A 27617-nucleotide genomic window follows, 5' to 3' on the forward strand; every position below is an offset into this window, starting at 1 on the left:
ACTTTTCTGAAACTATTTTAACTTGTTGGAATGGTGTAGGCACATACATAATATATGAATGGTATCTACCTATTTCACCTACATGATGTAACATTAGAATTAGCCGCAGATGCGCCCGCGATAGATATAAAGTCAGTCAAGAAATTACTTATTAACTTACCACACGTGTTTCGCTTTCACTATCTCAGAACTATATTTGCAACCTTCATTCTTGAACCTTGAACTTAGTTAAATATATAGGTAGGTACACAGTACCACAGACTAACTAATAGTACTACCGTACATAGTACATAATAGTACGTATGACAGTTGACAGTACATAGTACGTATAGTCGTATCATCGAGAGCGTGGAATTGCATATGTAGTAGTATTGTTTGTTTACAGGCATTCTATATTTGAATTTTCTATTTTCTTGTACTATCACCATACAACCACTACTAATGCAATTCCATCTTCTCGATAATTCAACTATACCATCACGCTCCGCGATTGTTGCGCCATTTGGGGTCCTAGCTAAATTGGTTGTTCAATACTTGTTTTTTGCGAGCCTGATGTGTCCCACTGCTGGGCAAGGCCTCCCCCCTCTTCTTCCATTCGTCCCGATTTTGAGCTGCATCTGGCCAGTCTCTCAAAAAGGAGTCTAAGTTGTCTCGCCATCGCCGACGAGGTCTGCCGGATCCCCGGTTCGACTCATGGGGCACCCACTGTGTGGTTATCTTGGCCCATAAGTCATTCGGCATGCATGCGGCAGCCATGACCAGCCCAGTCCCACTTTAACTTGGCCGCTTTTCGAGCCGTTTTTCGAGTTCAATATTTACACTATCTTCTTCTTCTTATGGTGCCGTCTCCTGCCGGAGGTTGGCTATCATTAGGGCTATTTTCACTTTTGACGCTGCAGCTCGAAACAGCGATCTGGTGCTCATCTTGAACCAGCACCTGAGGTTTTTGAGCCACGAGGTTCGTCTTCTTCCACATTTTCGTTTACCCTGGATTTTCCCCTGTATTATCAGCTGGAGGAGGTGGTATTTGTCATTACACTATAGAATTTCCAAATCCCGTGTGGTGGCTGTACATGCTTCAAACTAAAACCTTGTAAACAGAGGGTCTACCCTGAACCACACGTTCGACGTGTCGCACCTGTAAATCTGTACGTAAGTGTGACAGGGAGGCAACACGTCGAACGTGGTTGGCGGTGGGCCCTCAGTACCCAATTCTAATTTAAGTATCCAAAACACAACAAGTAATTTCAAGAAACTGAAGTTAATCAAACAAAATGAATGTCTCACCAACTTATTACAACTTCACCTTATAATTCAACACCTACGTATTTTGTTAACAAATTAATTAATTTCAAACTCCCGGAGTCAAGATTGTATAATAAATATATTTCGCTTGTAAGGTTGAGCTTGAGTTTGACTTTAAAAGTTACTTTGGATATGTTTGATGAAAGTTACAGCCGTATAAAGGTGATATTCCTTAAGGCAGTAAGTCAGCCATTTGTACCTTCATGTATTGTGCAATAAATAATTAAATAAAATAAATAAATATTCGGATAGGAACTGCAGATGCATTAACTGTTACGACATTACTGATGCTGCGGCATACACACGGGCGCTGTCACTGTCAATTTCTTTGATAAAATGAATGACGCTCTGTCACTGTCAATGTCTTTGATAAAATGAGTGACGCTCTGTCACTGTCAATGTCTTTGATAAAATGAGTGACGCTCTGTCACTGTCAATGTCTATGATAAAATGAGTGGCGCTCTGTCACTGTCAATGTCTTTGATAAAATGAGTGACGCTCTGTCACTGTTAATGTCTTTGATAAAATGAGTGACGCTCTGTCACTGTCAACTTCTTTTATAAAATGAGTGGCGCTCTGTCACTGTTAATGTCTTTGATAAAATGAGTGACGCTCTGTCACTGTCAACTTCTTTTATAAAATGAGGGACGCTCTGTCACTGTTAATGTCTTTGATAAAATGAGTGACGCTCTGTCACTGGCAATTCCTTTGATAAAATGAGTGACGCTCTGTCACTGTCAACATCTTTTATAAAATGAGTGACGCTCTGTCACTGTCAAGGTCTTTGATAAAATGAGTGACGCTCTGTCACTGTCAATGTCTATGATAAAATGAGTGACGCTCTGTCACTGTTAATGTCTTTGATAAAATGAGTGACGCTCTGTCACTGTCAATTTCTTTGATGAAATGAGTGACGCTCTGTCACTGTCAATTTCTTTGATAAAATGAGTGGCGCTCTGTCACTGTCAATGTCTTTGATAAAACGAGTGACGCTCTGTCACTGTCAATGTCTTTGATAAAATGAGTGACGCTCTGTCACTGTCAATTTCTTTTATAAAATGAGTGGCGCTCTGTCACTGTCAATGTCTTTGATAAAACGAGTGACGCTCTGTCACTGTCAATGTCTTTGATAAAATGAGTGACGCTCTGTCACTGTCAATGTCTTTGATAAAATGAGTGACGCTCTGTCACTGTCAACTTCTTTTATAAAATGAGTGGCGCTCTGTCACTGTCAATGTCTTTGATAAAACGAGTGACGCTCTGTCACTGTCAATGTCTTTGATAAAATGAGTGACGCTCTGTCACTGTCAATTTCTTTTATAAAATGAGTGGCGCTCTGTCACTGTCAATGTCTTTGATAAAACGAGTGACGCTCTGTCACTGTCAATGTCTTTGATAAAATGAGTGACGCTCTGTCACTGTCAATTTCTTTTATAAAATGAGTGGCGCTCTGTCACTGTCAATGTCTTTGATAAAATGAGTGACGCTCTGTCACTGTCAATTTCTTTTATAAAATGAGTGGCGCTCTGTCACTGTCAATGTCTTTGATAAAATGAGTGACGCTCTGTCACTGTCAATTTCTTTTATAAAACGAGTGACGCTCTGTTACTGTCAATTTCTTTGATAGAATGAGTGTTCTTTGATAACAGAGCGTCACTCATTTTATCAAGGAAATTCACTGTGACAGCGGCCGTGTCAACGCCGCAGCACTGCAGCAAGTCGGAGTCAGCTTAGATGGACTCTAGAAACCAATTTTCTCTAGTTTCCACTTTCCTCTATCTCTCCTATTAGGTTCACTCCGATGTAACTAATCTAACTAGATATAGCTAGGGCTATCGAAGTATCCACCGAGGTCGATTAGGATGGGTCACTGAGCGCCCTAGCTGATGTAACTTAGCTAAATTGATTTGATTTTATACGACGGTGGTAAACAAGCGTGCGGCTCTGAAGCGGATGGATGCTGGTTACTTTAGAAATAGCCACAAGCGCCTTACCGACACATAATTATATGATTCGCTGGAACAAATACAGTTTAAATATTGACCAATGGGTTTGGCCGGTTGAAGTATTTTACAGACGGCGAGTCCATATTAGGTTTTAAATGTTAGTCCTTACGAATAGTATCAGATTCTTGTTAGTCCTTACGAATAGTGTCAGATTTTTGTCTTCTAGGACTTTGAAGAGGTGATGATGCTTGAATCGTGTATTTTAATCTGGTCCGTTAAAGGTTAAGCCAAATTTCATAGAACAAAACTGCAGACAGGTAAAATCTATATTAGTGCCATCTATAAAAACATTTGACAGTTGCCGACCCTGTTGAAAAAAAGCGGCCAAGTGCGAGTCGGACTCGCCCATGAAGGGTTCCGTAGCAGCAAGTAACATAATAAAATTGCGGTTTACGATTTATGACGTATTAAAAAAAACTACTTACTTGATCTCGTTCAAACCAATTTTCGGTGGAAGTTTCCATGGTAATGTACATCATATTTTTTTTTAGTTTTATCATTGTCTTATTTTAGAAGTTACAGGGGGGGGGAGGGGGACACACATTTTACCACTTTGGAAGTGTCTCTCGCGCGAACTATTCAGATTAGAAAAAAGTGATATTAGAAACCTCAATATCATTTTTGAAGACCTATCCATAAATACCCCACACGTATGGGTTTGATGAAAAAAAAAATGTTGAGTTTCAGTTCTAAGTATGGGGAACGCCCAAAATTTATTGTTTTTTTTTTTCTATTTTTGTGTGAAAATCTTAATGCGGTTCACAGAATACATCTACTTACCAAGTTTCAACAGTATAGTTCTTATAGTTTCGGAAAAAAGTGGCTGTGACATACGGACGGACAGACAGACAGACAGACAGACATGACGAATCCATAAGGGTTCCGTTTTTTGCCATTTGGCTACGGAACCCTAATAAAGCATGTTGTAAAAAGAAAAGCGCCTGAGACAAAAATAAGGCAACATAGTGTTTATGAATAAAATTACTATTTTAGTTTTCTTTATTTTAGTGTCATAATAATTATCATTCATTAAAATACAGGTAACAGAGAAACTGGTAAATTTTTTAATATATTAATACTGCGTATCATTGTCAAAAGTACAATAAAAATGTACTAAAATTTATTAAATGCTTCTACTTCAATAATATTTAAAATCACTAAACTTGGTAGCCGTGTTTTGCTGTATTTTCTCCCTAGTGTAGGGGCCATCTGAAACATAAACATATCATCTGATTACTTAATCATATTCATTGAAATCAAAGACGATCGGGAAACCAATAAGAAGGTAAATAATTAAATTGATTTAATGGCGTCTTGCACAACAGAAGTACATAAAATGTTTTTGAAGTTCATATAAAAGTTGATGTCGTTTATTTGGACGACCCTACTATCCCATTAGAGTGAATAAGATACCAAATATTTATAATATAATCAGTGCAAGGTCGCCCAACAATACGGATTTATAGAAGTATTCCTATATTTAAATACATGTTTTTTACTAAACTGTCGTTAAAAATTAAACTAAAATCATTTAATTAAAATCATTTAATTAAAACATTATCATCAAAATATTATCATTTAGCTCTGGTATACAATACAAACACAAACGTTTGTTAAATTTATCAACAATATGCCGCAGTAAAAATGTTATCAACGTATTTTTGGGCCAACCTGTATTTTTAAAACTTTTTATATTCGGTGGGCTAAATATTTGGAGTTCTCAGGTTTTTGTACAATATGCCAATAAGTATTGACAGTACACTCTAGTCCATACCTATCTGGACCCATTGGTTGGAGGGTTTTCCGGCGTCGCTTCTGGCAGCGACGATGGCTTCCCGCAGTGCGAAAGCCACGGCCACTGACATGCAGATCGGAGGCTCGCCGATTGCTAGATAATTGCTAATAATGTAGGTGTCTTCAGATTATTTGCAAAGAAGTTGAGAAGAACTTGCCTACCAAATCTTCTATGCGTATTAATATTAAGCCTTAAACTAGAAAATCAACGTTGGTAGTTTTGGGCCACGCTGTACCAACGCTTCTCTTTAGAATTTGGTGAGAATGGGTGCTGACTGAAAATTCTTGCTTGCTATAAAAAAAGGATGAGTTTTAACTCACCAAGGTTTACCTCAGCAAGGTTTAACTCATCCTTTTTTTTATAGCAAGCAATGTGATAGCAATTAAAACTAAATATTACTTTGCTAATCCGCGAAAAGATAACGTGCTAGTCAATCAGTGCTAACCCGTTATACTTACTTGCGTATTTTTACATGCAATTAATATTCCCACCCTCCCACCGCAAAAATTAATACGCAAATAAATATAACAAACCACCACCAAAAGAATAAACCTCGACACGTGTTTCGCCTCTCTACGAGGCATCCTCAGGAGTTGTTGACGGTCTGACGCCCGGCAACGGAATGACCTGTCTAGAATGGTCGGCCATATTAATACCTTGACCACTCCCCCTACCGTGCAAGTGTGAGTGAGATGGAAAAATTCGTAATAACGGCGATGACGCAACATTCAATTGTTCGTTAAGAATCATGCCCCTATTGTTATACCTAATTATTTCCAGTTGTTCCAGAACACCCAAACGCAATCCCTTTTCGCAAACATGTAAAATATCAAAAGAATGATTCTCAGATAAAGTGTGACCTCCCAACTAGCAAAATAGTCGTATAAGAATTGATTTACTCAGCCTGTAATCGTATAACAGCCGAGTTACGGTTGTTGAAACACCAATATATCGTATAATAGCGGTTAACTCGACTATTTAGCAATTTTCGCTAATTAGTGCTATAATCATGTCGTATAAACGTTTATAGCACTATCTTTTAGCACTTTTATTCCACCTTTTAATAAATGCTGAGTTAGCGCTACTAAATCACTTTTATTCAGCATAATTGTTCTATTAAAATCATATAACAGCTATAGAATAGCTAATTGTCTGAATAAGGCGCTTTAATACAACTGTTACTCAATTCTCTTCTCTGTTGCTATAAAAGCTTATTAAAAGCAATCCAATAACCATTTGGCAACAATGCTGCTGTAACAGCGCGCTTATATCATAATTCGGGTAATGGGGTTCAAACCGCTGTTATAGGAGCTGAAGTGTATTTACAGGTTTTATTCAAAATGTATTCAGCTTAGAGTACTTTTAAAGAGTTTTGAACTACATTAACAGCACAAGTCAGCCATGTTGTCGTTTCAATATAGTCCGGTGGCCAACTGCATGAAACCCTACCTGATAATAAAAAATAGAAAAATCCTACTCTGTAGGGGTAGCTGACTTTTAGTAGCATCAACTGGTCTTGGTCGGCCGCGGCTTAATTTGGCAAATTTTGCGCAAATGGCAAAATAGTGGCACAAAAATTCATCAAAAAAAAAACCCCATCGTATAATAGAATTGAGGACAGCAAAACAAAAGTGGTCAGCTACATCCTGTGTTGGCAGGTTCCTGTGTCCTACCGAATTTGTGGTACAACGTGACAGCTACAATTTACCTCATCGAAAAATAGAATGAAAAAAACTGATTGTAATACCTACATTAAATTTGTTGACGTATGTCTTGGTCGGTCTCACCTTAGCCTGGCAGCTTTTGCAGTCCGTCCGCATTAAAAAAAATGTCAATGGCAGCTATCCTACCATACAAGTGACATTCTATTTTTCGATGAGGTAAATTGTAGCTCACTTGGTACCACAAATTCGGTCGGACACAGGAACCAGCCAACACAGGATGTAGCTGACCACTTTTGTTTTTTGATGAATATTTGTACCATTTTTTTGCCACTTGCGCAAAATTTGCCAAGTTAAGCCACGGCCGTCCAAGAGCAGTTGAAGCTGCTAAAAGTCTGCTACCCCTACAGAGTAGGATTTTTCTATTTTTTTATCAGGTAGGGTTTCATGCAGTCGGCCACCGGACTATAAATCCATAAACATGGCGACATCATGTGCTATAAGTGTAGCAGTAAACGCAGTTACTCGACTTATAGTCGAATTAATGAGATATAAGAGAAACTAGATCGTGTAAGCAAATTTTTACTTATTTTAATTAATATTTTTTTATTGAAATTTAAGAAAATAGACGGCCCATGAATATATATGAACCAGTGCCTTTGGTTTTATCAATAAAGTATTTTTCGCGCTAGGTTTTACTGTATTACGTGTACTTACAGACAGTAAAAAGTTATGTACACAATCACGGTAAAAATAAATGTCATGGATGACAGCAGTAAAAAAATACTTAAGTACCTTTTTGTTTTATTAGACACGTGAAGACGATTAGGCCTCAAACATAATAAAATAATTGTAATATAATCGCTTACCTGAGATCGTTTTTAGCACATATTAGTTGAATAAAAGCATTTACTGCACTCTTACACATTTAAAATGCCGAGTAAAAGCAATTCGGCTACTTTTACGAAACATTTTTGCTGAGAAAAAGCAGTGCGGCTGCTTTTATAGAACACTTTCACTGAGTAATAGTAAATTGCTAATGTTTATAGAACAAATAGTCGAATAAAAGCACTATCGTTGCTATTAAAACACTAGAAGCGCTTTTATCCACTTTTACTCAACTCTTGCAGCATCGATTTGCTTCTTATACAGCGCTTACTCGATTTTTATAACACTTTTAGTCTGTATAAGTGCGCCTTTTCGCGTTGAGTAAACGCTTACAGGACTTTTATTCGACTGTTTTTACACCTTTTATAGCACCAAAAAGCGAAAATAAAAACGTGCTCTCAACTTTTATAGCACATAGATTTGCTAGTTGGGCTGTATCTAATAAGTGCTTTGCAAAATTGGACTTCTCTGGATGGTTATGTCTATATGACGCAACATGCTCTTTATACCTAGTAGTGAAACTACGGCCCGTTTGCCCCACATACACTTTATTGCAATCGTCACAGGTAAGCTTATAAACTCCAGACTTTTTCCCATTCTCGATCTTATCTTTGCCATTGCAAAGCTTCGAGTGCAAAGTATTATTTGTCTTAAAGGCCACAGGAATGTCGTTAGACTTCAAAATTTTGTAAATTGCATCAGACAACTTGCCAACATAAGTTATGCTCGCTTTATATTTCTTAATCGGTTCAGAGGATCGTGCCGCATACAACATAGTGTTGACCATACTATTCCGCTTTTTCCTGATGATACCATCCACAACAGACTTATCGTAACCATTCGAAACTGCTAAGTGATAAATATTATTTAATTCAATCTGATAGTGTTCATCAGAAAGAGGCACAGTCAACATTCTATGCACATAACAATGAAAAGCAGCCAACTTATGCTGCCACGGATGCGTGGAAGAAGCCGGGATAACTGTATCGGTATGTGTAGGCTTACGGTAAATTTTGAACTGATGCCTGTTGTTTACTTTAGTGATTGTTAAATCTAGAAAATTCAATGAGTTGTCTTGCTCTAGTTCCTTTTTAAACTTAATTTTTGGATGCTTACCATTAATTTCAGCAATAAATGCATCCAGCAGGCCCATACTACCCGTCCAACAAATAATCAAATCATCCACGTATCTAAAATAGTATAATATATTATTGTTGCCCACAATATGCTGGTTCTCAAAATGGTCCATAAAAATATCAGCCATTAAAGGACTTAGTGGTGAACCCATAGCCAAACCATCACTTTGCAAATAATTAAGTTTAAAAAGGAACTAGAGCAAGACAACTCATTGAATTTTCTAGATTTAACAATCACTAAAGTAAACAACAGGCATCAGTTCAAAATTTACCGTAAGCCTACACATACCGATACAGTTATCCCGGCTTCTTCCACGCATCCGTGGCAGCATAAGTTGGCTGCTTTTCATTGTTATGTGCATAGAATGTTGACTGTGCCTCTTTCTGATGAACACTATCAGATTGAATTAAATAATATTTATCACTTAGCAGTTTCGAATGGTTACGATAAGTCTGTTGTGGATGGTATCATCAGGAAAAAGCGGAATAGTATGGTCAACACTATGTTGTATGCGGCACGATCCTCTGAACCGATTAAGAAATATAAAGCGAGCATAACTTATGTTGGCAAGTTGTCTGATGCAATTTACAAAATTTTGAAGTCTAACGACATTCCTGTGGCCTTTAAGACAAATAATACTTTGCACTCGAAGCTTTGCAATGGCAAAGATAAGATCGAGAATGGGAAAAAGTCTGGAGTTTATAAGCTTACCTGTGACGATTGCAATAAAGTGTATGTGGGGCAAACGGGCCGTAGTTTCACTACTAGGTATAAAGAGCATGTTGCGTCATATAGACATAACCATCCAGAGAAGTCCAATTTTGCAAAGCACTTATTAGATACAGGTCACACTTTATCTGAGAATCATTCTTTTGATATTTTACATGTTTGCGAAAAGGGATTGCGTTTGGGTGTTCTGGAACAACTGGAAATAATTAGGTATAACAATAGGGGCATGATTCTTAACGAACAATTGAATGTTGCGTCATCGCCGTTATTACGAATTTTTCCATCTCACTCACACTTGCACGGTAGGGGGAGTGGTCAAGGTATAAATATGGCCGACCATTCTAGACAGGTCATTCCGTTGCCGGGCGTCAGACCGTCAACAACTCCTGAGGATGCCTCGTAGAGAGGCGAAACACGTGTCGAGGTTTATTCTTTTGGTGGTGGTTTGTTATATTTATTTGCGTATTTATTTTTGCGGTGGGAGGGTGGGAATATTAATTGCATGTAAAAATACGCAAGTAAGTATAACGGGTTAGCACTGATTGACTAGCACGTTATCTTTTCGCGGATTAGCAAAGTAATATTTAGTTTTAATTAGTATGGATTTCCGCAAAGTAACGCCTGATTCTATTCACCAATGTGATAGCACTATTACCAGACATTATTTTAGTCCTAGCATTTTTAGGAACATAAAAATAGTAACTATTTTAAGCGACACTCTTCGGGAAACACTTATGGGTCACTTAAAATCACTAAGTACGAAGTTAGAGATAAGATAAGAGATACAATATATTTTATCTCTAATCTCTAACTTCGTCCACAAGTACCTAGTAGGTTTTCTGGGGCCTAATTCGACATGTACCTACAACTGAGAGATTTCGCATCCACGTCAAATCAACATAAACAGTTGATTTTATTGCAAGTTGATTCTATCAAGTGTTGATTCGATTCCACAGTGGATTATCATTTGGTACAACCAAAACTCAACTCAAGGTGTTTCGGTTTGGTTTGGTTGTCACCTAACTGTGGATTGCTAATGTCAAATTTTGACATTGTACGTATTCGAGAACTTGTATGATTTTTCCCACATCAACGGGAGATCAACACTATACGTCAAACGTCGCTTGTCGAATAGGGGTCCTGTTCTAATCACATTTCTTTCGTATCAAATGAATATCATTTTTGAATAAATCATCTAAATCATCTTTAACATCTATCATTTATAGTTCGGTATACTTACATTTAGCGCCAAGGATTCTAGGTTCCGAGTAAGACCTGTTCCGGAAATACACCCGGAAGTCCTGCGGGATGTCCCTGGCCTGCGGCACGTGGTAGTTCCAGGTGCGGTCCGTGAGCACCTCGCCGGAGCGAGGGTCGATCACCAGCTGCTCGCACGTCCAGTAGCCCAGGCCCATGATGAAGGCACCTTCCACCTTACGAAATGAAAGATTGTTGATTAGCTCAGAATAGTAGGCACGTTGCATTAAATACTGGATTATGTCCTCAAATTTATATTGTTTAAATGTTTTTTAAAATCGTTTAAATTCCACCACCCCCGCCCTCTTTGATACACTCGTTGTAAGTTTCAACACCAATTTCGCCCACTAGAAGAAGCAACGAACATGACCATCCAAACAATTAAACAAGTTAAACAACCAAACGTATACATTTTACATAAGTAAGAGTGACTGGAGTGTTTATTCTTATTACCTACAGGAAAAGGTTTAGATGCAAAATGATCAATTCTATAAAAATACGAACTTAAATCTAACTCTACAAAACAAGAGAACGGTTTAGGAATGGATTTCATATTAATTATGGGAATTAATAAAACTTGAAATCTTACTTGTCCGATATCAATCTCAGGGCTGACGCTTTGTCCAACATCTTCCAACACATCAACGCGTATCACCTCCCACTCTCCAGTCAGGATGTCTACCTCCACCTCTGCCAGCGTCACACCATACACATCCACTTTCTGCGTATCAGCCATAGTAACAAACCCATGCGTCTGCAAGTCCACGTTAGCGTTAAATGCTGCCTTGACCAACGCCTCCCACGTCGCACCAAGATTATCTTTCCTTATAGGCGCCAACCGGATTAGGAGCTCCTCACAACACCGCTGAACACCTATCCCAATATTTATCGACGTCAAACTACCTCCAGATATAAACCCATTAGGATTTATTATCGTATTATTCCCCTTGATTTGTATCTTATCAATCGATATTCCTAGAAAATATGCAGCGATTTGAACAGCTTTCGTATTCAGACCTTGGCCCATTTCTATTCCGCCATGAGTTAGAGTAACACTTCCATCGTCATGGTAAACTGATAGGGTTATATCAAAATATTGTCCACCGAAAGGCTGCCATCTCAGAAGTGAAAATCTCAAGCCTCTCTTCTTCCACCTGTTAAGACTGTTAAACTTATCAACGAACGCTCTTCGTTCATTATATTGTCCGTCTGCTTTTATCCGGTCTACTTGTTCTCTCAGATCAGTATAGGCAGGGTCAAGATTTCGCAGTCGCACTTCTAAAGGATCTTGCGATAGCTCGTATGCGATACGCTCCAAGATGAATTCGGCTGAAGCAATAGCTTCCAGAGTTCCTACAACACATAAAAATAACTGTATTGTAAAAGATTCATTTATTTCAGTATTTAATGCTATAAAAAGTATGGGTACTTTCGCTACTCTTACCCGGTGACCGGCACCACGTATTACTCGCAGTGTCCGTAGTCACATTGTACACCTTATAGTCGAACCGCGCCTTCTCATAGCAGTTGTTGAAGACGTCCAGCGTTGCTAAGAACAGGGGCTCGTCGACGATGTAGCCGTGGTCCATGTAGAGGTTCTCGTTGCAGTATTGGATTCTGCCTGTAGCATCTACTGCTACCTAAAAGAAAAACCAGGCATGACCTAAATCACGAAGAGAAAATAACAGGTGTGTACTAAAGTTAAGGAACTTAAGGCTAGTCTTTTAACACATTATATTTATTTCTAACCGAAGGTTTTTCTCCACAAAGCATGCTCGCAGATTGGGCTCTGACCAGAGGGGTGCATAATATTAGAGGCTCAGCAAATTAATCAGTGCAGGATGCAGGATGCTAGACGCTTCCCCACGGCGTTTCTCCGTGTAGTGAATTATAACTAGATCCTGCAAGGACACCAGAGCTACCTGATTCCATGAGTTTTATTTTAGATCATTAAGGACACTAACCTCATATAGTAGAACATGGTATCTGCTTTCCTACAGTGTGACTCTATGTAAATAGTAAGTAATATAGCAATATCCCACTGGTCCGATTTAGATTTAAAAGACTTACCTCATATTCAGTAGAACATGGAAGCCGCTTCCCCACAGCATGGCTCTGCGTAGTGAGAGGTAATAGTATCCTGCATGGACGGTTCAGCTTTTGTGTGACCAGTGCGCTTGCTACCGCCGCCTGGTTTCCTCGGGATATCTTTATCCCGTACGCACCACCCAAGCGACGCACGTGTACGTCTATTCTGGAAGCATGATTCTAATTGTGTTAATTGCTAATACAAGTAAATAGAAATTTGGATAATGTTCTCATTAGTTTTGTGTAAGTTTAATACTAACTCGTTTAATATAAAAAAGACACCGTTTCAACCCAAGTTTTCCTAAAACTCTTTCTATGTATAAGTAGGTATGTCTTTTAACTATTCATGATAAAGCGCTGAACTGGTTTAGATGAAGTTTGTGTATGAAGAGTGTTTAAGTCCTGGGAAAGGACAGAATAATTTTTATCAGGTGTAAAAGCCTGTGCTTGTAGTGTGCGGACTCCAGGGTCCCATATATAAGCCGTGACAAAAAGCCAGGATAAACGCGAGTAAGAGGATAGCAAGAGAAAACTTACTTATTTTCCGGTATCTTGAGAACCCGCGATATCATATACTGCACTCCGTCCATATGCTGCGTAGTGCAATGTACCTCCAAACCCTCCTCCGTCGGCTTTGCTATGCTCACTAACACCTCCATACAAAAGTGTGTCTGTTGATATATCGTTTCTTCACCCTTGATCACTTTAGTAACTTCCGATCCTTTACTAGTAGCCGGGACAGCTTGTCCCAATTTGGTTCTTTTCGTATCTTTCTTCGCAACTTTTATATCAATGACTGGCTTCTTAACATTTTTATACCTGACTTGGACAAGTTTAACGGCGTATTCTGCAATAGTTCTACTCTCAGCTACTAGGATTCCAATGACTTGGCCGTTGTATTTGACGGGACCAGAGCAGAATAGCTCTTCTTGGGCGAGGAAGAAAGGGTTGTCTCCTGGAGTGAAGGAGTTGACGCCTGGAATGTCTTTTGCCGAGTAGAATGCTACAACGCCTGGATGATGCTGGAATTAAGAACAGGTGCTGTTTATCTTCATTGAAGAATTTTATTGTTCGTTGGCATAGTTACCTCACCCATTTTGAACGAAAGGGAATTAAAAGTAGGTAAGTAGGTATTTTTAAACTCAATGATTGCAGGCACATTGTATGTATATAAGTATCCTACAGTCCTACTCTCACATCAGCCAATGCAAGTTCAGGGTTTCACATTGGATATCACTGTACGTTTGTAAGCATGTTGTGGATACTATTTTTGTATGTAGCAACTATGACAAAGCCTGCGCTGCTGTGGATTTATAGGTATTGTATTTTAATGGGATTATATGTTACGTAAATTAAATGATATGTTATTAAATAAAAAAGCTGATTGTTAGCATAGATTTAGAAGAGTAACTTACCAAGGCTTCACTGGCATCAATTCGGTCAATATCGCCAACTGGAACACTGGCCAGAACGAATGCTCCAAATAATTCTCGTGGGAGGGCCGGCAGGTCTTCTGTGTACGGTGCTTCACCAGCGCACTGGATCTGGTTATAAATAAATAGTAAAATAAATATTTGGAAACAACCTTACACCGGTGATCCGTGCCCCAAACTAAGCAAAGCTATGGGTACCTGCATGGAGTGCATGGAGTACTTACTAGGCAAAGATACTTACTTAAATGGATGAACATACTCAGTTTTTTTATGCCTGCTTGATCTGTTTTGTTTGATAATGATAATATTGTGACGAAAAAATTAAACGAAAGCAATAAATACCAATTTTGTAGAACTGTCATTACTTACCAGTGCCTCAACCTTCTCAATAGGCTGGTTGAGGGGCCACAACATGGGGTTTGTGGTGAATATCTGCCGGCCATCAGAGACGGGACGCGTTTTGCTTAGGACGATCCCACCAGAAGCGTATTTAGGCGAGACGATGTTACCAGGACATATTGACAGAAGACCCTGTTGATTAATGGTCATAAAAATGTATCAGCTTAGATTCATCAATTTATCAGATAAACCCTTAGGAAATAAATATATTATTATAATCTTACCTTATAAAACAAATTCACAGCAAGGTCTCTCCTATACTTCGCCGAAGGTTCCGGAGGATTGTCCACCACCACCAGCTCCTGCGTGAGGACCTTGATGGCGCTCTGCAGGGTGTCGTTGGAGAACAACTGTCTTCCAAGAAGAAACCTTAAAGAAAGAAAGAAATATTTGAAGCAATGATTAACGAATTGATGAATCAATAAGACCGGCATATAAAAGCTATTACTGGGAAGACTGTCATAGGGCAAGTCTTTGTATGTGTTGCTTAAACACAGTTAGAAAGGAAGAGCTTTGCTCCTTCCTGCTCTACCGACCTTCTGTAACTGAAGTATGTGCACAAACACAAGAGATAAAAGCGATGAAACAACTTGTAGACGGTCTTCCCTTGTAGGCGGGCTTCTCCACATTGACAATACATATAAGTTTGTATAAATAAGATATTAATATCGACACAATCCTCGCTGGTTAAACGATACTTACGTAGTTTAGTTTAGGTTTTGTCATTGTAATTAACCTTACTTCAATGTCAACCTCACATTCAGATTCTTAGTAATTACCTCTCAGTATTCTTGGCGTGTATGAAGTGCGGAGAAAGCCCACCGAAGACCATACGAGCTAGACATACGTGGTCTTGCGGTGCGCATAACTTGTATAGAAATGCGGCGTTGACTATGGCGTGGGCGTTTTGGGCGCGCGGCATTATCTGTACAAGAAATTGAACCATAATAATAAGGGTGCAGTCGCCATATATAAGTACGGTCAAGGTGCTCACAAATATCTGAAAACGTCTCTATGATCAAGGCGTTATATCTGATGTCGACTTTGTGATAAGGGTAGGTACAGGTAGGTACACAGTCTCATCTGAAGCGTGTTTATGAAGTGTCCTTTCGGTCGCGTCACTTCTCCTATCATTTCATATTGAGCCACCGTTTATGGTTTTTGGAGTGTAAAAACAGGCCTCTGCCTTACGCCCTACGATTTTAGTAAAACATGTCGATTTGCATCAATCAAACATTTCTTATTACTGGTACTAGAGTTTTTAGGGTAATCTATAAGGAATTGGTTTCTGAACGCTTTCATCACATATTTCTGTAAACACAAAATATATGCCACCTACATCATACAGTTCTTAAACTTGAGTTCTATTGCTAGTATTAATTCCATTATTCAAAAACAATGGTCAATGTTTCCCCGCGATTAAAAGTAACCCCAGTTTTCGGTACATACATGTTTTATTGTTCAGAAGTCATTTCGCGCCGCAACAAAATGACTTGCATTGGACAAGGACATCCAACATGAGTTTAGACCCTAGGTCCCCAAGGACCGGTTATTTACCTTAAACGATACGAATTTGTATGAACGGCTGAGAGGCGGGAACAGGACGTTCATGATGACCTTTCCTCTCATATCCACTCGGAGGAAGGATTCTGGCGTCACCGATATGTGCACTCCGTAATGGTCCACTGAAATAAAAATAAAAATAATTATTCAGCCTATTACGTCCTTGCTTGGCACAATCCTCCTCTCATACGCAAGAGGGCTTGGGCTATAGTGCCTATAGTCCCCATGCATGCTGGTCTGGCCCAATACGGGTTGGGGACTTCACATACACCTAATACTGAAATTGAAATTTTATTCGTTTAAACGTTTCTTCAAACAAAAACGTCCATTTTGACACTGACATATCCGATCCATGTCGTATCTTTAGCAAATTTTTGACGTATCTTAAAGCTCGAATCAGGCCGAATGTCGCTAACGCGCGCTAATGTGACATCTGAGAATCTGTTGTTGATGATGATGTTTCACGAAATAAGAAACCAAAACTTACCAATAGTAAGGTATGCGCCAACAGTTTCAAGCAAAAGAAATACATCTGATTGGAATTCATTGTGTTGATGCTTTATCATTAAATTGCCGGCTATTGTTCCCAACTGAAATTAAGTTGAAAAAAAATTACATGCTATAAAGGCATTCTGTAAGGGCCCCCGGTACAGACAGATTGCAACCCGACTGTAACTTGTAGGTATGCAGAGACTGCGACTGTACGCCGACGTTGCAGTTGGCGTGCAGTCGACGTACATTTCCCATACAAATTGCAGTCGGTTTGCAGTTGTTCTTGTTGCATTGAGTTTTTGGAATCTTGGACACTTCTAATATCAATAAGAACTTTAAAACTTATTATGTATTCACTTACATTTCTAACAGGTATATGCGCAACCAACATCAAGTGCTCCCTCAATTTCTCCAGATACCAGAAGGAGTCCAGAGAATTTGCCAGTTGTTGGAATATGTCCATGGTCTCAGTCAGGGTGTTGCCGGCACCCAGCACCAGGTTTTGGTCGAAATGGTAGCCTTTGAGCTCCTGAACGTTGCTGATGTCTATGAGGATCCGAGGATATTCGTCTATGGGGTAGGCTCCTAAAAACCACAAAGATTTGTATACTTACGGGCCTGAACTGTTAGGCTAATTAATTTGGTATTTGGTAGCCGAATAGATCAGGGTGCATACTACGGAGCGTAAACGATTGGCATCTTGGCTAGGACTGCGAACTAGAAGTCGCAGGATCAAACTCCATGCCAATGATTTTTTGGAAAGCTTTCAAATGAAATCGTCTGATTAATACAACTTCATGGGTTTTTGCCAAAATTGAAAACATTGAATATGTAAAATGAAATTGTTGGTATGGTTTCCGATCCTTGCAGGAATTGTCCTAACGACAAAATTATGTTAATCCTTTTTGTTCAAGATAACATGTTATTTATATTTACTCAAAAACATGATGTTCATAATGCGCATGATTAGTTGACTCTAACCATGCTGTTATGTACCGTATGTACGGAACTAGTTAATCTATCTCTTTAAATTGTAATCCTTACCTTTAGCAGTATTTCCAGCAACGAACATGTAGCAATCATCTCCCTTCCTCCGCAGCACTTCGAATACATCAGCAACGAACTGTACCCTGAACCAGGACTTGCCGTCTTTCAACTGGATCTCTATTCTTTCAGGTAATTTCAGGTCTTCTGCCTCTACTACGCACCAGTCGCTTTCACTGCACTTGCTTTTAAACATAAAAATAAAATATTTAACTTCAAATTTAATTTAATAAAAATGATTAACGTCAATAGGATTAGGTTAGGAAAAATTGTAGTTAGTTTTATTCAATCTACAAAAAAGCCTATAGAATTTTGAAAAATAAGCTAATGAAACCAATGATGTTGGTGATGATGAATTAATTGAATTACAGATACCTACAGGCGAAACAGAGTGATAAGAATTTGAATATAAAATAGCATTTACAAATTTGTATCTAAACACGTGTGCGCGGCTTCTAGTTGTAACAATATATCTGCCTACCTTTTGCGGCATGTTTCGCCACTTTTCTTGCAAATGGTGAGTTCTTCAATGTCAAGTATTTTCTCCTTGGGTGCGTCGCTGGCGAACTTCTTGAAGGCCTCCAGAATGGGCCGGTAGCCGGTGCACCTGCAGATGTTGCTGCCTAAAGACTGCTCTATCTCCAGCATTGTCAGCTTCTCTTTACTTTGCAGGAGGCTAGAAAAAAAGTCTATGACAAGCAGTTGCAAATTGCAGAATTAGATTACCAGAAAATTATTTTAAGCTTCACAGTTTAAAAGAAAACATAAATGGCATAATATAGAACCATGAAATATACCTTCGATTGATAAAAGGCGTTAAAGTTATGTAACGACGTGGTAATAAAAAAAGATTTGATTTGAGATCAGAAATCATCGCATTTATTCGTGATAAACTATATAATACCTACACAAGTACTTATAAAACAACAAAGAAATTTAAACATAAAATAAATAAATTGTTTACCACGAAATGGTCCCGCCTCAGCATAATGTTAACCCAAAAGTCAGCGCTGATGTTCCGGCGAGACCATTAAATAAATTGTAGATCACGAACGTAGCGAACAAATTTGGATGCCACGTTTATTTGTAAATAATGTATGAAAAAATAATACAAACTGACCGAATGCAGTGTCTGACTCTGCATATAAATTATATCATTGTAATATTTTACTAGACTCTGCCGGATGTAACAGGGGCAAAAGTTTGGCTCAATAGTAATAATATTAACCGTTTAGCCTTACTTTGAAGAGTAGTCGATTATATATTTTTGTGCAATTTTACACATAATATTTAGAATCCCGATCCCGTTCGGGTAAGAAACCCAACGGGTACGGAACCCTGAAAAATCCTAGATGATGAGCTGCAAGTTATTAGTACAACTGTTGAATCTACCAACAATTCGCGTTACGAAAGAGGCAGTTATTCTACCTTGACCAAAGAAAACCATTTTTACAACCGTCTTTGAACTTTAATAACTACGTGCACCTTAAACAATGTAGTATTTAAGTACATATTTACTTGAAAATTGTAGTGATACATAATGCATGGAGCGATCAATAGATGAATCATCTCGCTGCCTTGCTTGAGGAACCGTTAATAACTGATCAGTTTTAGATCTTACTACAACGATACAGGGTCCACCGATGGTCCATTTAACTGTGTTTTGTGCAATGCCGAACCAATTTGAGGATAATACCTAATCGGTGTACAATTACATGGTTTGGTTAGTAACTAGGTGTTGTATTGGAATCGCGTCATAAGTATTATAGCTAACAATATACTTTTTTAAACGAATACTTACATAAGTCGGTCTATTCCTCGAAATGGTGTTGATATGATCAAAGATATCAAAATTGAGGCAGAACTTCATGTAACGATGCCTACACATATTTTTAAATAAGGTGCAGGGGACCAACTTAGACTGCGGGATAATTTCAACTAATCGAATTATTTTCCATGTTTTACATTAATATTACCAAGAGTGTCATATTCATATATGTCCAGGTAGCGAAAAAGATGTGTTGTGTGTGACTCTAGTTAATAATGTAAAACATGGAAGATATTTCGATTAGTTTAAATTACCCCACAGTCTAAATTGCCCCCCTGCACCTGGATGATATTGATGGCGATTGATATAAACTATTACATGTTTGTCTTTTTCCAGGCTTCAAACTATGTTCATACCAAATTTCATCTAAATTAGTTCAGCGCTTTGAGCGTGAAGAGGTAAGACAGACAGACAGACAGATAGACAGACGGCCTGATTCGAACTTTAAGATACGTCAATTAATAGATCTAGAAACGATATGGATTAGATATATCAGTGTCAAATGTGACGTACCTTCAAACAAAAACATCACTTTTGACACTGACACATCTAATCCATATCGTTTCTAGATCTATTAACTGACGTATCTTAAAGTTCGAATCGGGCAGAGAGTTACTTTCGCATTTATAATATTAGTAGGAATTTATTGCAAAACAAGGCATTAATAATTAAGATTATGATTTTCTTATATTTTTATATTGGAACGGAAACACTTAGTGCATGTCTGATTAATAAACACAACGTACGAAAGACACTTAATTTGCATTTTATTTAAACAACCGGTTCTTATCAGGTGTTTGACATACCTACATCCTCGAAAGTAGCGAAAGTTTTATGTTATTGTTTCAAACCAGAAGTAATGTGTCATTTCGAATAAGTTAGTATTAACAAAGTGTTAAGGCCCCAGTACACAATGGGCCAGCACCGGCCACTCAAGGGACGCAGCCATGCGGTAGAATGAGATAGCAATATCACTTGCTCCCTCTAACGCATAAATGCGTCCCTTGGAGTGGCCGGCGCTGGCCCATTGTGTACAGGGGCCTTTAAATAATAATCTGTAAGTAAATCCACTGGAAAGAGGACCACTATTTTTATTCAAATGTGTAGTAAGTATATTTAGCCTTGATATCAGTCCGAATTTGATGTTGAATATATACTTATACATACTTAGGTGGAGTCATTAATTACTAAGGGTAAGGGAATTGCATAGGTGAAGTCAAATAGATAAGTAAGACTAAGTTTAGTTAAGCTAGACTAACAGTTTGGAATATTGCACCCACAGATCTAGAATATGACGCTTACGTAATAAGATAATTGAAGTGCACAAAAGGGACACCATGACATTGCAATTTGCGTCCCACTTTTGATATTTGACAGATCAGATAATTTTATCCATTTTAGATCTGTAATTGAACCTCTGTAGACACCAAATTTTTTAGACTTTGATCTCTTTGACAACAAAAGTTAAAAACGATCAGTCGATCACTCCCTGGTAATGGTGAAACCCTTACCCATACATGGCCATGACCCATCCAGGCGAGCAGTACCCGCACTGGGTGCCGTTGAGCTTAGCGAGGGTTTTCTGCAGCGGGTGGTAGCCCTTCAGACGGTTGCCGATGTCCTCGATGGTGGTTATCTCCCAATCTTGGCATGATGTGACGGATACGAGACACTGTGAACCCATACAATGTGTTTTTGTTTATTGCATATAAAAAAAGGCGCTGAAGGTGGACCATCAGATAAACCATACGCTTGTTTGCCACCGACGTGGTATAAACAAAGGAACTATTACTTTGTGTATCAGAGACATTCAGAGATGTATTCAATGTTTTGTTCCAATATGTGTCGGCTGTGTCATCAGAATGGAAATTGATAATGTATTACCTATTGGCGTAAAACTATAACAAATCTTCGTGAAAATAAACAAACAAATCAGCATAATGACGTCACAAGCATTCGAGAGGTCTTACAACCTACTAAATAATGTATCAAATTAAGGGACCCAAATTAGTACCCTGGGATGCCCTGGGTACCCCTGCTACAATCTTAAACTTTAGTTATTATGCCTCTATATCTCAAGTGGAAGTGACTCCCTTTATGAAATAATACGTTTTTAAACTTTAAGAATTGGAGGGTACATTAGTATCTAAGTACTTTGCGGTGAAGCCAGTCATGTCATACGCAGTCAAAAGCCTGTGAAACATCAACTGCAATTTATAATAAGGAAGCTTTGCTTACAGAGTTGACAGCGTGCGATCGCTCGCCGGGCCGCGCGGCAACGACGACGCATGCGCCACAGCCGCCCTCGCGGCACATGTACTTGGTGCTGCGCAGATCATTGCTCACGCGCAGGTAATCCAGCAGGGACAGGTCGGAGCTGATCTCGCATCCCACTGTGTTTTTAATTTAATTTAATTTATAAATTATAAAAGGAATATTCAGTTAGGCTATTAATCCAATTATTCAAAATCTAAAATCTAAATTTAACGTCTGGTACTTAGACGACGGAACCCTGGGAGGCGACCTCGAATCAATACTGTCAGATCTCTCAACTGTCAAATCAAAATTTGAAACAATTGGTCTAGAATTAAACTATAGCAAGTGTGAACTTTTTATTAACAACACCTCATTAAATTTTTCTGATATAAAACCAAAATTTGATCTGCTTACACCAAACATTAAAATAACAGACAAAGACTCTCTTTGCCTCCTTGGGTCTCCTATCTTTGAAGAATCCTATTCGAAATTCGCATGCGATACTACCTCTAAATTTCAAACTTATGAAAGTCGTCTTCTCGAAATTAGTCCGCATTTCGCTTTATGTATTATCAAATTCTGCCTTTTCGTACCAAAATTAATGTATGTACTTCGCTGCTGCCCTTTTACAAAATTTCTAAATTTATTAACTCCTCTGGACGACTTGATAAACACTAATTTGGAATATATTTTGAACTTGCAGTTTAGCGAAGAGTCCTGGACCCAAGCATCCCTTCCCATTCGCCACGGTGGGTTAGGGATCCGCAAAATTTCAAGTGTGTCTACACCGGCGTTTTTATCTTCCGTTCATAGTTCAGCAACTCTCATAGGAAAAATCCTGAGGGCCTGTCATCCAAACTATGAGATTACTGGCTTAACGGAGTCTAAAAACGCGTGGTCCATCGCCTGCCCGGGTAAGGATTTTCCTGAAAATCTAAATTCGCAAAGGGCTTGGGACGACATACAATGCAAAATTATTTATGACTGTCTTCTAAGCCGCAGCACAGGTTCTGCACGCGCCAGACTGCTAGCAGCCGGTTCCATGGAGTCCGGCGCCTGGCTGCACGCCTTCCCGTCGGTGCATACCGGCACTTTCCTGGAGCCGCACACTCTGCGCGTTGCGGCCTGCCTGCGACTCGGCGTCCGGGTCTGTGCTCCACATAGGTGCCCCTGCGGCACTGACGTCGACGCCCTCGGACACCACGGGCTCTCCTGCCAAAGGAGCGCCGGCCGCTTCTCTAGACACGCCGCGCTTAACGATATTCTCCGCCGGTCTCTTGCCAGCGTCAACGTACCAGCTCTTCTCGAGCCTCCTGGCATTGTAAGAGATGATGGTAAGAGACCGGACGGAATGCCACTGGTTCCGTGGAAGATGGGCCGGGTGCTGGTGTGGGACGCCACCTGTGTGGACACCCTAGCCCCGTCTCATCTCCACGGCACTACTGCCAAAGCCGGCGCGGCGGCAGAGGCGGCCGAAAAATTAAAAAAGGCCAAATATAAGGGTCTCGGCCCCGAATACGATTTCGGACCTTTCGGTGTCGAGACCCTTGGCCCGTGGTGTCCGAACGCGTCTACGCTATGTAAGGATTTATCCAAAAGGATAGCAGACGCCACTGGTGATCGTAGAGCTGGCAGCTTCCTCGCACAAAGAATAAGTATTGCGATACAGCGGGGAAATGCTGCCAGCATCTACGGCACCATTCCGCAGGATAGTTTGTAATTATTTATTTTTAGATTAGTTTTATTTATTTTTAGGTTTAGTTTTTAAGTTTTTAGGTTAGTTATTTTATTATTTTTTAGGTATGGTATTATTTTGTTTGTAGGTATTAAGTTTGTATGCACTAATAAATACTAATATTTATAAACTTCTTGGGCTTTTACAAAAAAGTGTAACTATAAGGCTTTTTTCGTCTTACACAACCAAACAAGTTGAGCTCTCACGACTCATATTTTTATCCAAACTGACTCGTGTTCAGGCACATACTATATTTAAAGCTCAACACTAGGGAATGCTACCGATTTTGATTTAGTATGGCAAGAATCGGGAATTCCCGGATCCAGTATACTGTTTCTGTATAGCACCTTAATCAACACTGACCAGAGTGGGGTTCTCCGTTGAGCAGGAAGCTGACGCGGTCCATGGCGCGCTGCGCTGTGTGCACTGCTCGACTTGCGATGTCTTATTTGCCATTATAACTCATGCGAGCACACACGAGGCTATGCTGCGAGCGGACCCGCTGATAATACTATACCTGCTCCAAATTTCCCAGGAGCACACGCTACGCATCACTGACTAGAGGAGGGGTTATCCGTTAAAGATAAAGATAGTTTATTATTCAAGTAGTCATATTACAATACAATTGCGCTTATGAACGTCAAATAAACCTACGCCGATTCTAACCCTACACCTCTGCCTCGAGAAGATTGAAATCCCCCCTCTATTGAAGGAGGGTATCCCAATATGGGACCGGCAACAAACTCGGCGGGACACATCTTTTCAAAACATTACATCTTATAATTGACATGCATTACTGGATATTGGAAGGAATATCCTATACTCAACACTGACCAGAGCGGGCCGGGTTCTCCGTTAAGCAGGAAGCTGACGCGTATGCGATATGCATAATTATAGAAATTCAAGAAAATTTATAATAATTTATAATATGCATTGCTCGACTTCTTCACTTGCTCGATTTTGTAACTTGGGCCCTTGAATTTTAAGAGCCTTTATTATGTTGCACAATAGTACATTGTGCAACATGGGGCGTAAGTTGAATATTGTATTGAGTAAGTTAAATCGCGACGGCTTGCCGGAGCGATTTATAGACTCGAGTTTGCAATATTATTATGCCCCGAGTTACACACAATGTTTTTCATCACACTTGCGATACAAAAATTAAGTATAAAGACAAAAAACTGTTAATTATGGCACTAGAGACTTCATAACTCCCTAGGAAGAACGATTTTTCTATAACTCCCGCGTGCAATTCCACAATTACTGAGCGAGTGTGATGAAAAGTACTATAATTGTGCGTTTACTTAAAAGCGGGCGGTTTTCAATCGCTCTTTTCACCCGCCCGTGTGTTTTCATACATACCGTTAACTTGCCTAATTGTAACGTGCACCTTCATACTTACTGTTAAGAAACTGGTTTAATTCAGCTACTTTGTTTTTTACTTTTGCAGTACGGTCAGACGAATAATTTTGGCAAAAAATACACGCACGCCGTTCAATAATTATCTTTATAACTTTGTTATTAAGGTTCAGTTCATATTGATAGTGGATATTATGAATATTCAAAAAACTATGCATCCGCCTTGGATGGTGTCTGATAAATTTAAATAAATAGATAAGTAACAAAAATGTCAGCACAAGGTTGCGACATTTGCAACTTTTAAGAATTTTGGTACAGTGGAACCTCGATAGCAGGAATCTGAAGGGAAACGCCAAAAAGTTAACGAGTTTTCGTCTTACAGAGGGTATGGACTTAGGTTCTTAGGACTTAGGCTAACATCCCTACTGCACTGGCTTATCTAAGTAAGTATATAATCAGACATGCACACATTATCGACACCGAACCGTTTTCGCTCCAACAGGTGATTAAAGTAGCACAAAAAATCAAACGAAAATGTTCTCAAGATATCAATGACATGAATACAAAATTCTTAGATATAGCGCCGCAATTCCTTTTTAATATATTGTGCGACTTATTTAATAACTGTTTAAACTGTGGAGTCTATCCCACTACCTTAAAAAATGTAAAAGTTCAGCCAATCTATAAAGGTAAGGGTGAAATGGACAAAGTCAAACATTTTAGACCCATATCTCTAATTCCTACGTTTTCTAAAATTTTTGAACGCGTTCTAAGTGATGTTATCATGTCGCACTTTAATAAAAATAACCTATTGAATAAACAACAATATGCTTACCAGCCAGGCCGTTCTACCATCGATGCAGCCCGAGACGTTCATCTAAAAATATTAAGTCACATAGAGGCAAAACGACAGGTTGCGGCCATATTCTGTGACCTCTCCCGTGCCTTCGAGCTCGTGCATCACCCGCTCCTCCTAGCAAAACTGGACCACTATGGTGTAACAGGTAAACTACACCACATGATCGCATCTTTTCTCCAGGGTCGTAAACAACTAACGTCGGTTAAGGGTGAACGATCAGAACTGCTCGACCTGGGAAATTGTGCCGTACCCCAAGGCTCCATAATGGGAAATAACCTGTTTCTCATTCTTATGAATGACTTCTCAGAAGCATCAAATGAAGCGGAGTTCGTCCTTTTTGCCGACGACGGCTGTGTGATTGTTGCAGCTGAGAACCAGGAACAGCTAATATTAAAACTGGGCAGAGTGATGCGGCAAGTCGCGGCGTGGTTCACGGCAAACGGTATGTCCCTCAATATAGATAAAACTAATATTGTCCATTTTGGCCTGAGAGGAACTAGAGAGCACAACCTAAACATCACTTGTAATGGAATGCTAGTCCCACAAGTTGACCAGGTAAAATATTTAGGCCTTACATTCGACTCCGGTCTAACATGGGGACCACATATCGATTCTCTGTGTGACCGGCTCGCTGCCGCTTGCTTCGCGCTCACAAGGTTGCGCCAAAGTCTGCACCCCGACAATGTCAAGAAAGCTTACTTTGGCTATTTCCACTCGTTATTAACGTATGGGGTGACGCCGCGGAGCGCGAAAGGGTGTTTAAACTACAGAAGCGTGCAATTCGTGTAGTCGCTGGTGTCAAATGGGACCACCCAGCCAAAGAACTGTTCACCAGTAACAAAGTCCTAACACTACCCTGCATTTATATCCTAGAGGTAGCCAAACAGGTAAGGTTTAATTTCGAACAGTTCCAGTCTAATGGTGAGGAACCCAAATACAACTTTAGGCACCGCCACGAACTCCGTCCACCACGCAAACGGCTAGCTAAATCTAGAAAATGTCTGCACACAATTGGCCCGAAAATCTACAACCGAGTCTCTGAAGACATAAAAACTGCGAATAGCAATAACACATTCGTACTCAAACTTAAAAAATACCTAGTCTCTGCTGCCTACTATTCATTGAATGAATTCTTCGAATAGGTGAATTTATAATAATGTATGCACTCCTTGCTTAATTTTAATAATGAAATGTATTATGGAAAATAATGTATTATAAATATAGAATAGTAATGTACCGAATAATATGACGTGTAAAATTGTATTGGTTTTATGAATAAATTATTGTATTGTATTGTATTGTTCTTATGGGTTTTTATTCGTCTTAAAGAGGTTTCGAGTTACAGTGCTAAAATGAGTGAAAAATTCGTATTAGGATGGTAATTATACATACCTACGCAAAAAGTACGGTCTTATTATTTTCAACGAGTTACAGAGGTTCGTTGACAAATAATTTCGGGATTGAGAGGTGACAAGAATGCGTCTAGTTTTTCGAGTTATAGAGGTCAATTTTCAGTTTTCGAGTTATGGACGTTAAATTTATACTAGATAGCCGTGAAGGGAATCGTTGATTACTTCGTCTTAATGAGGTTAAATATTTTGAGTTATGGAGGTTTTGGGCATTTCATTTCGTGTTAATGTGTATTTCGTCTTATCGAGGTTCGAGTTACCGAGGTTAGAGCGTTTCTTTAATTTTTTGCCATTTTTATATTTTGTGACCTTTTATGCCACTTCGATCCTAATGGGATAAAAAAATGTCCCAGGAATTTTCCTATTGTGTTACC

At 39.2% G+C, this 27617-nt stretch overlaps 1 protein-coding gene across 1 annotated transcript; it reads right to left on the minus strand.

The window, feature by feature from the left end:
* Positions 1 to 4449: 4449 nt before the first annotated feature.
* Positions 4450 to 24030, minus strand: LOC134797010 (probable aldehyde oxidase gad-3). The gene is made up of 19 exons (XM_063769206.1): positions 23980 to 24030; positions 21864 to 22018; positions 21137 to 21297; positions 18279 to 18473; positions 17798 to 17982; positions 17115 to 17338; positions 16749 to 16851; positions 16256 to 16383; positions 15478 to 15623; positions 14923 to 15067; positions 14669 to 14830; positions 14282 to 14410; positions 13404 to 13888; positions 12849 to 13032; positions 12223 to 12418; positions 11368 to 12131; positions 10762 to 10954; positions 5086 to 5199; positions 4450 to 4520 (listed from the first exon to the last, which is right to left on the minus strand). The coding sequence occupies exons 1-19, from the start codon at positions 24020 to 24022 to the stop codon at positions 4450 to 4452; spliced, it is 3783 nt and encodes a 1260-aa protein (XP_063625276.1). The 5' UTR covers positions 24023 to 24030.
* Between the last annotated feature and the right edge of the window lie 3587 nt (positions 24031 to 27617).

Source organism: Cydia splendana, chromosome 14 (genome assembly GCF_910591565.1).
Source record: "Cydia splendana chromosome 14, ilCydSple1.2, whole genome shotgun sequence".
NCBI classification, from domain to species: domain Eukaryota; kingdom Metazoa; phylum Arthropoda; class Insecta; order Lepidoptera; family Tortricidae; genus Cydia; species Cydia splendana.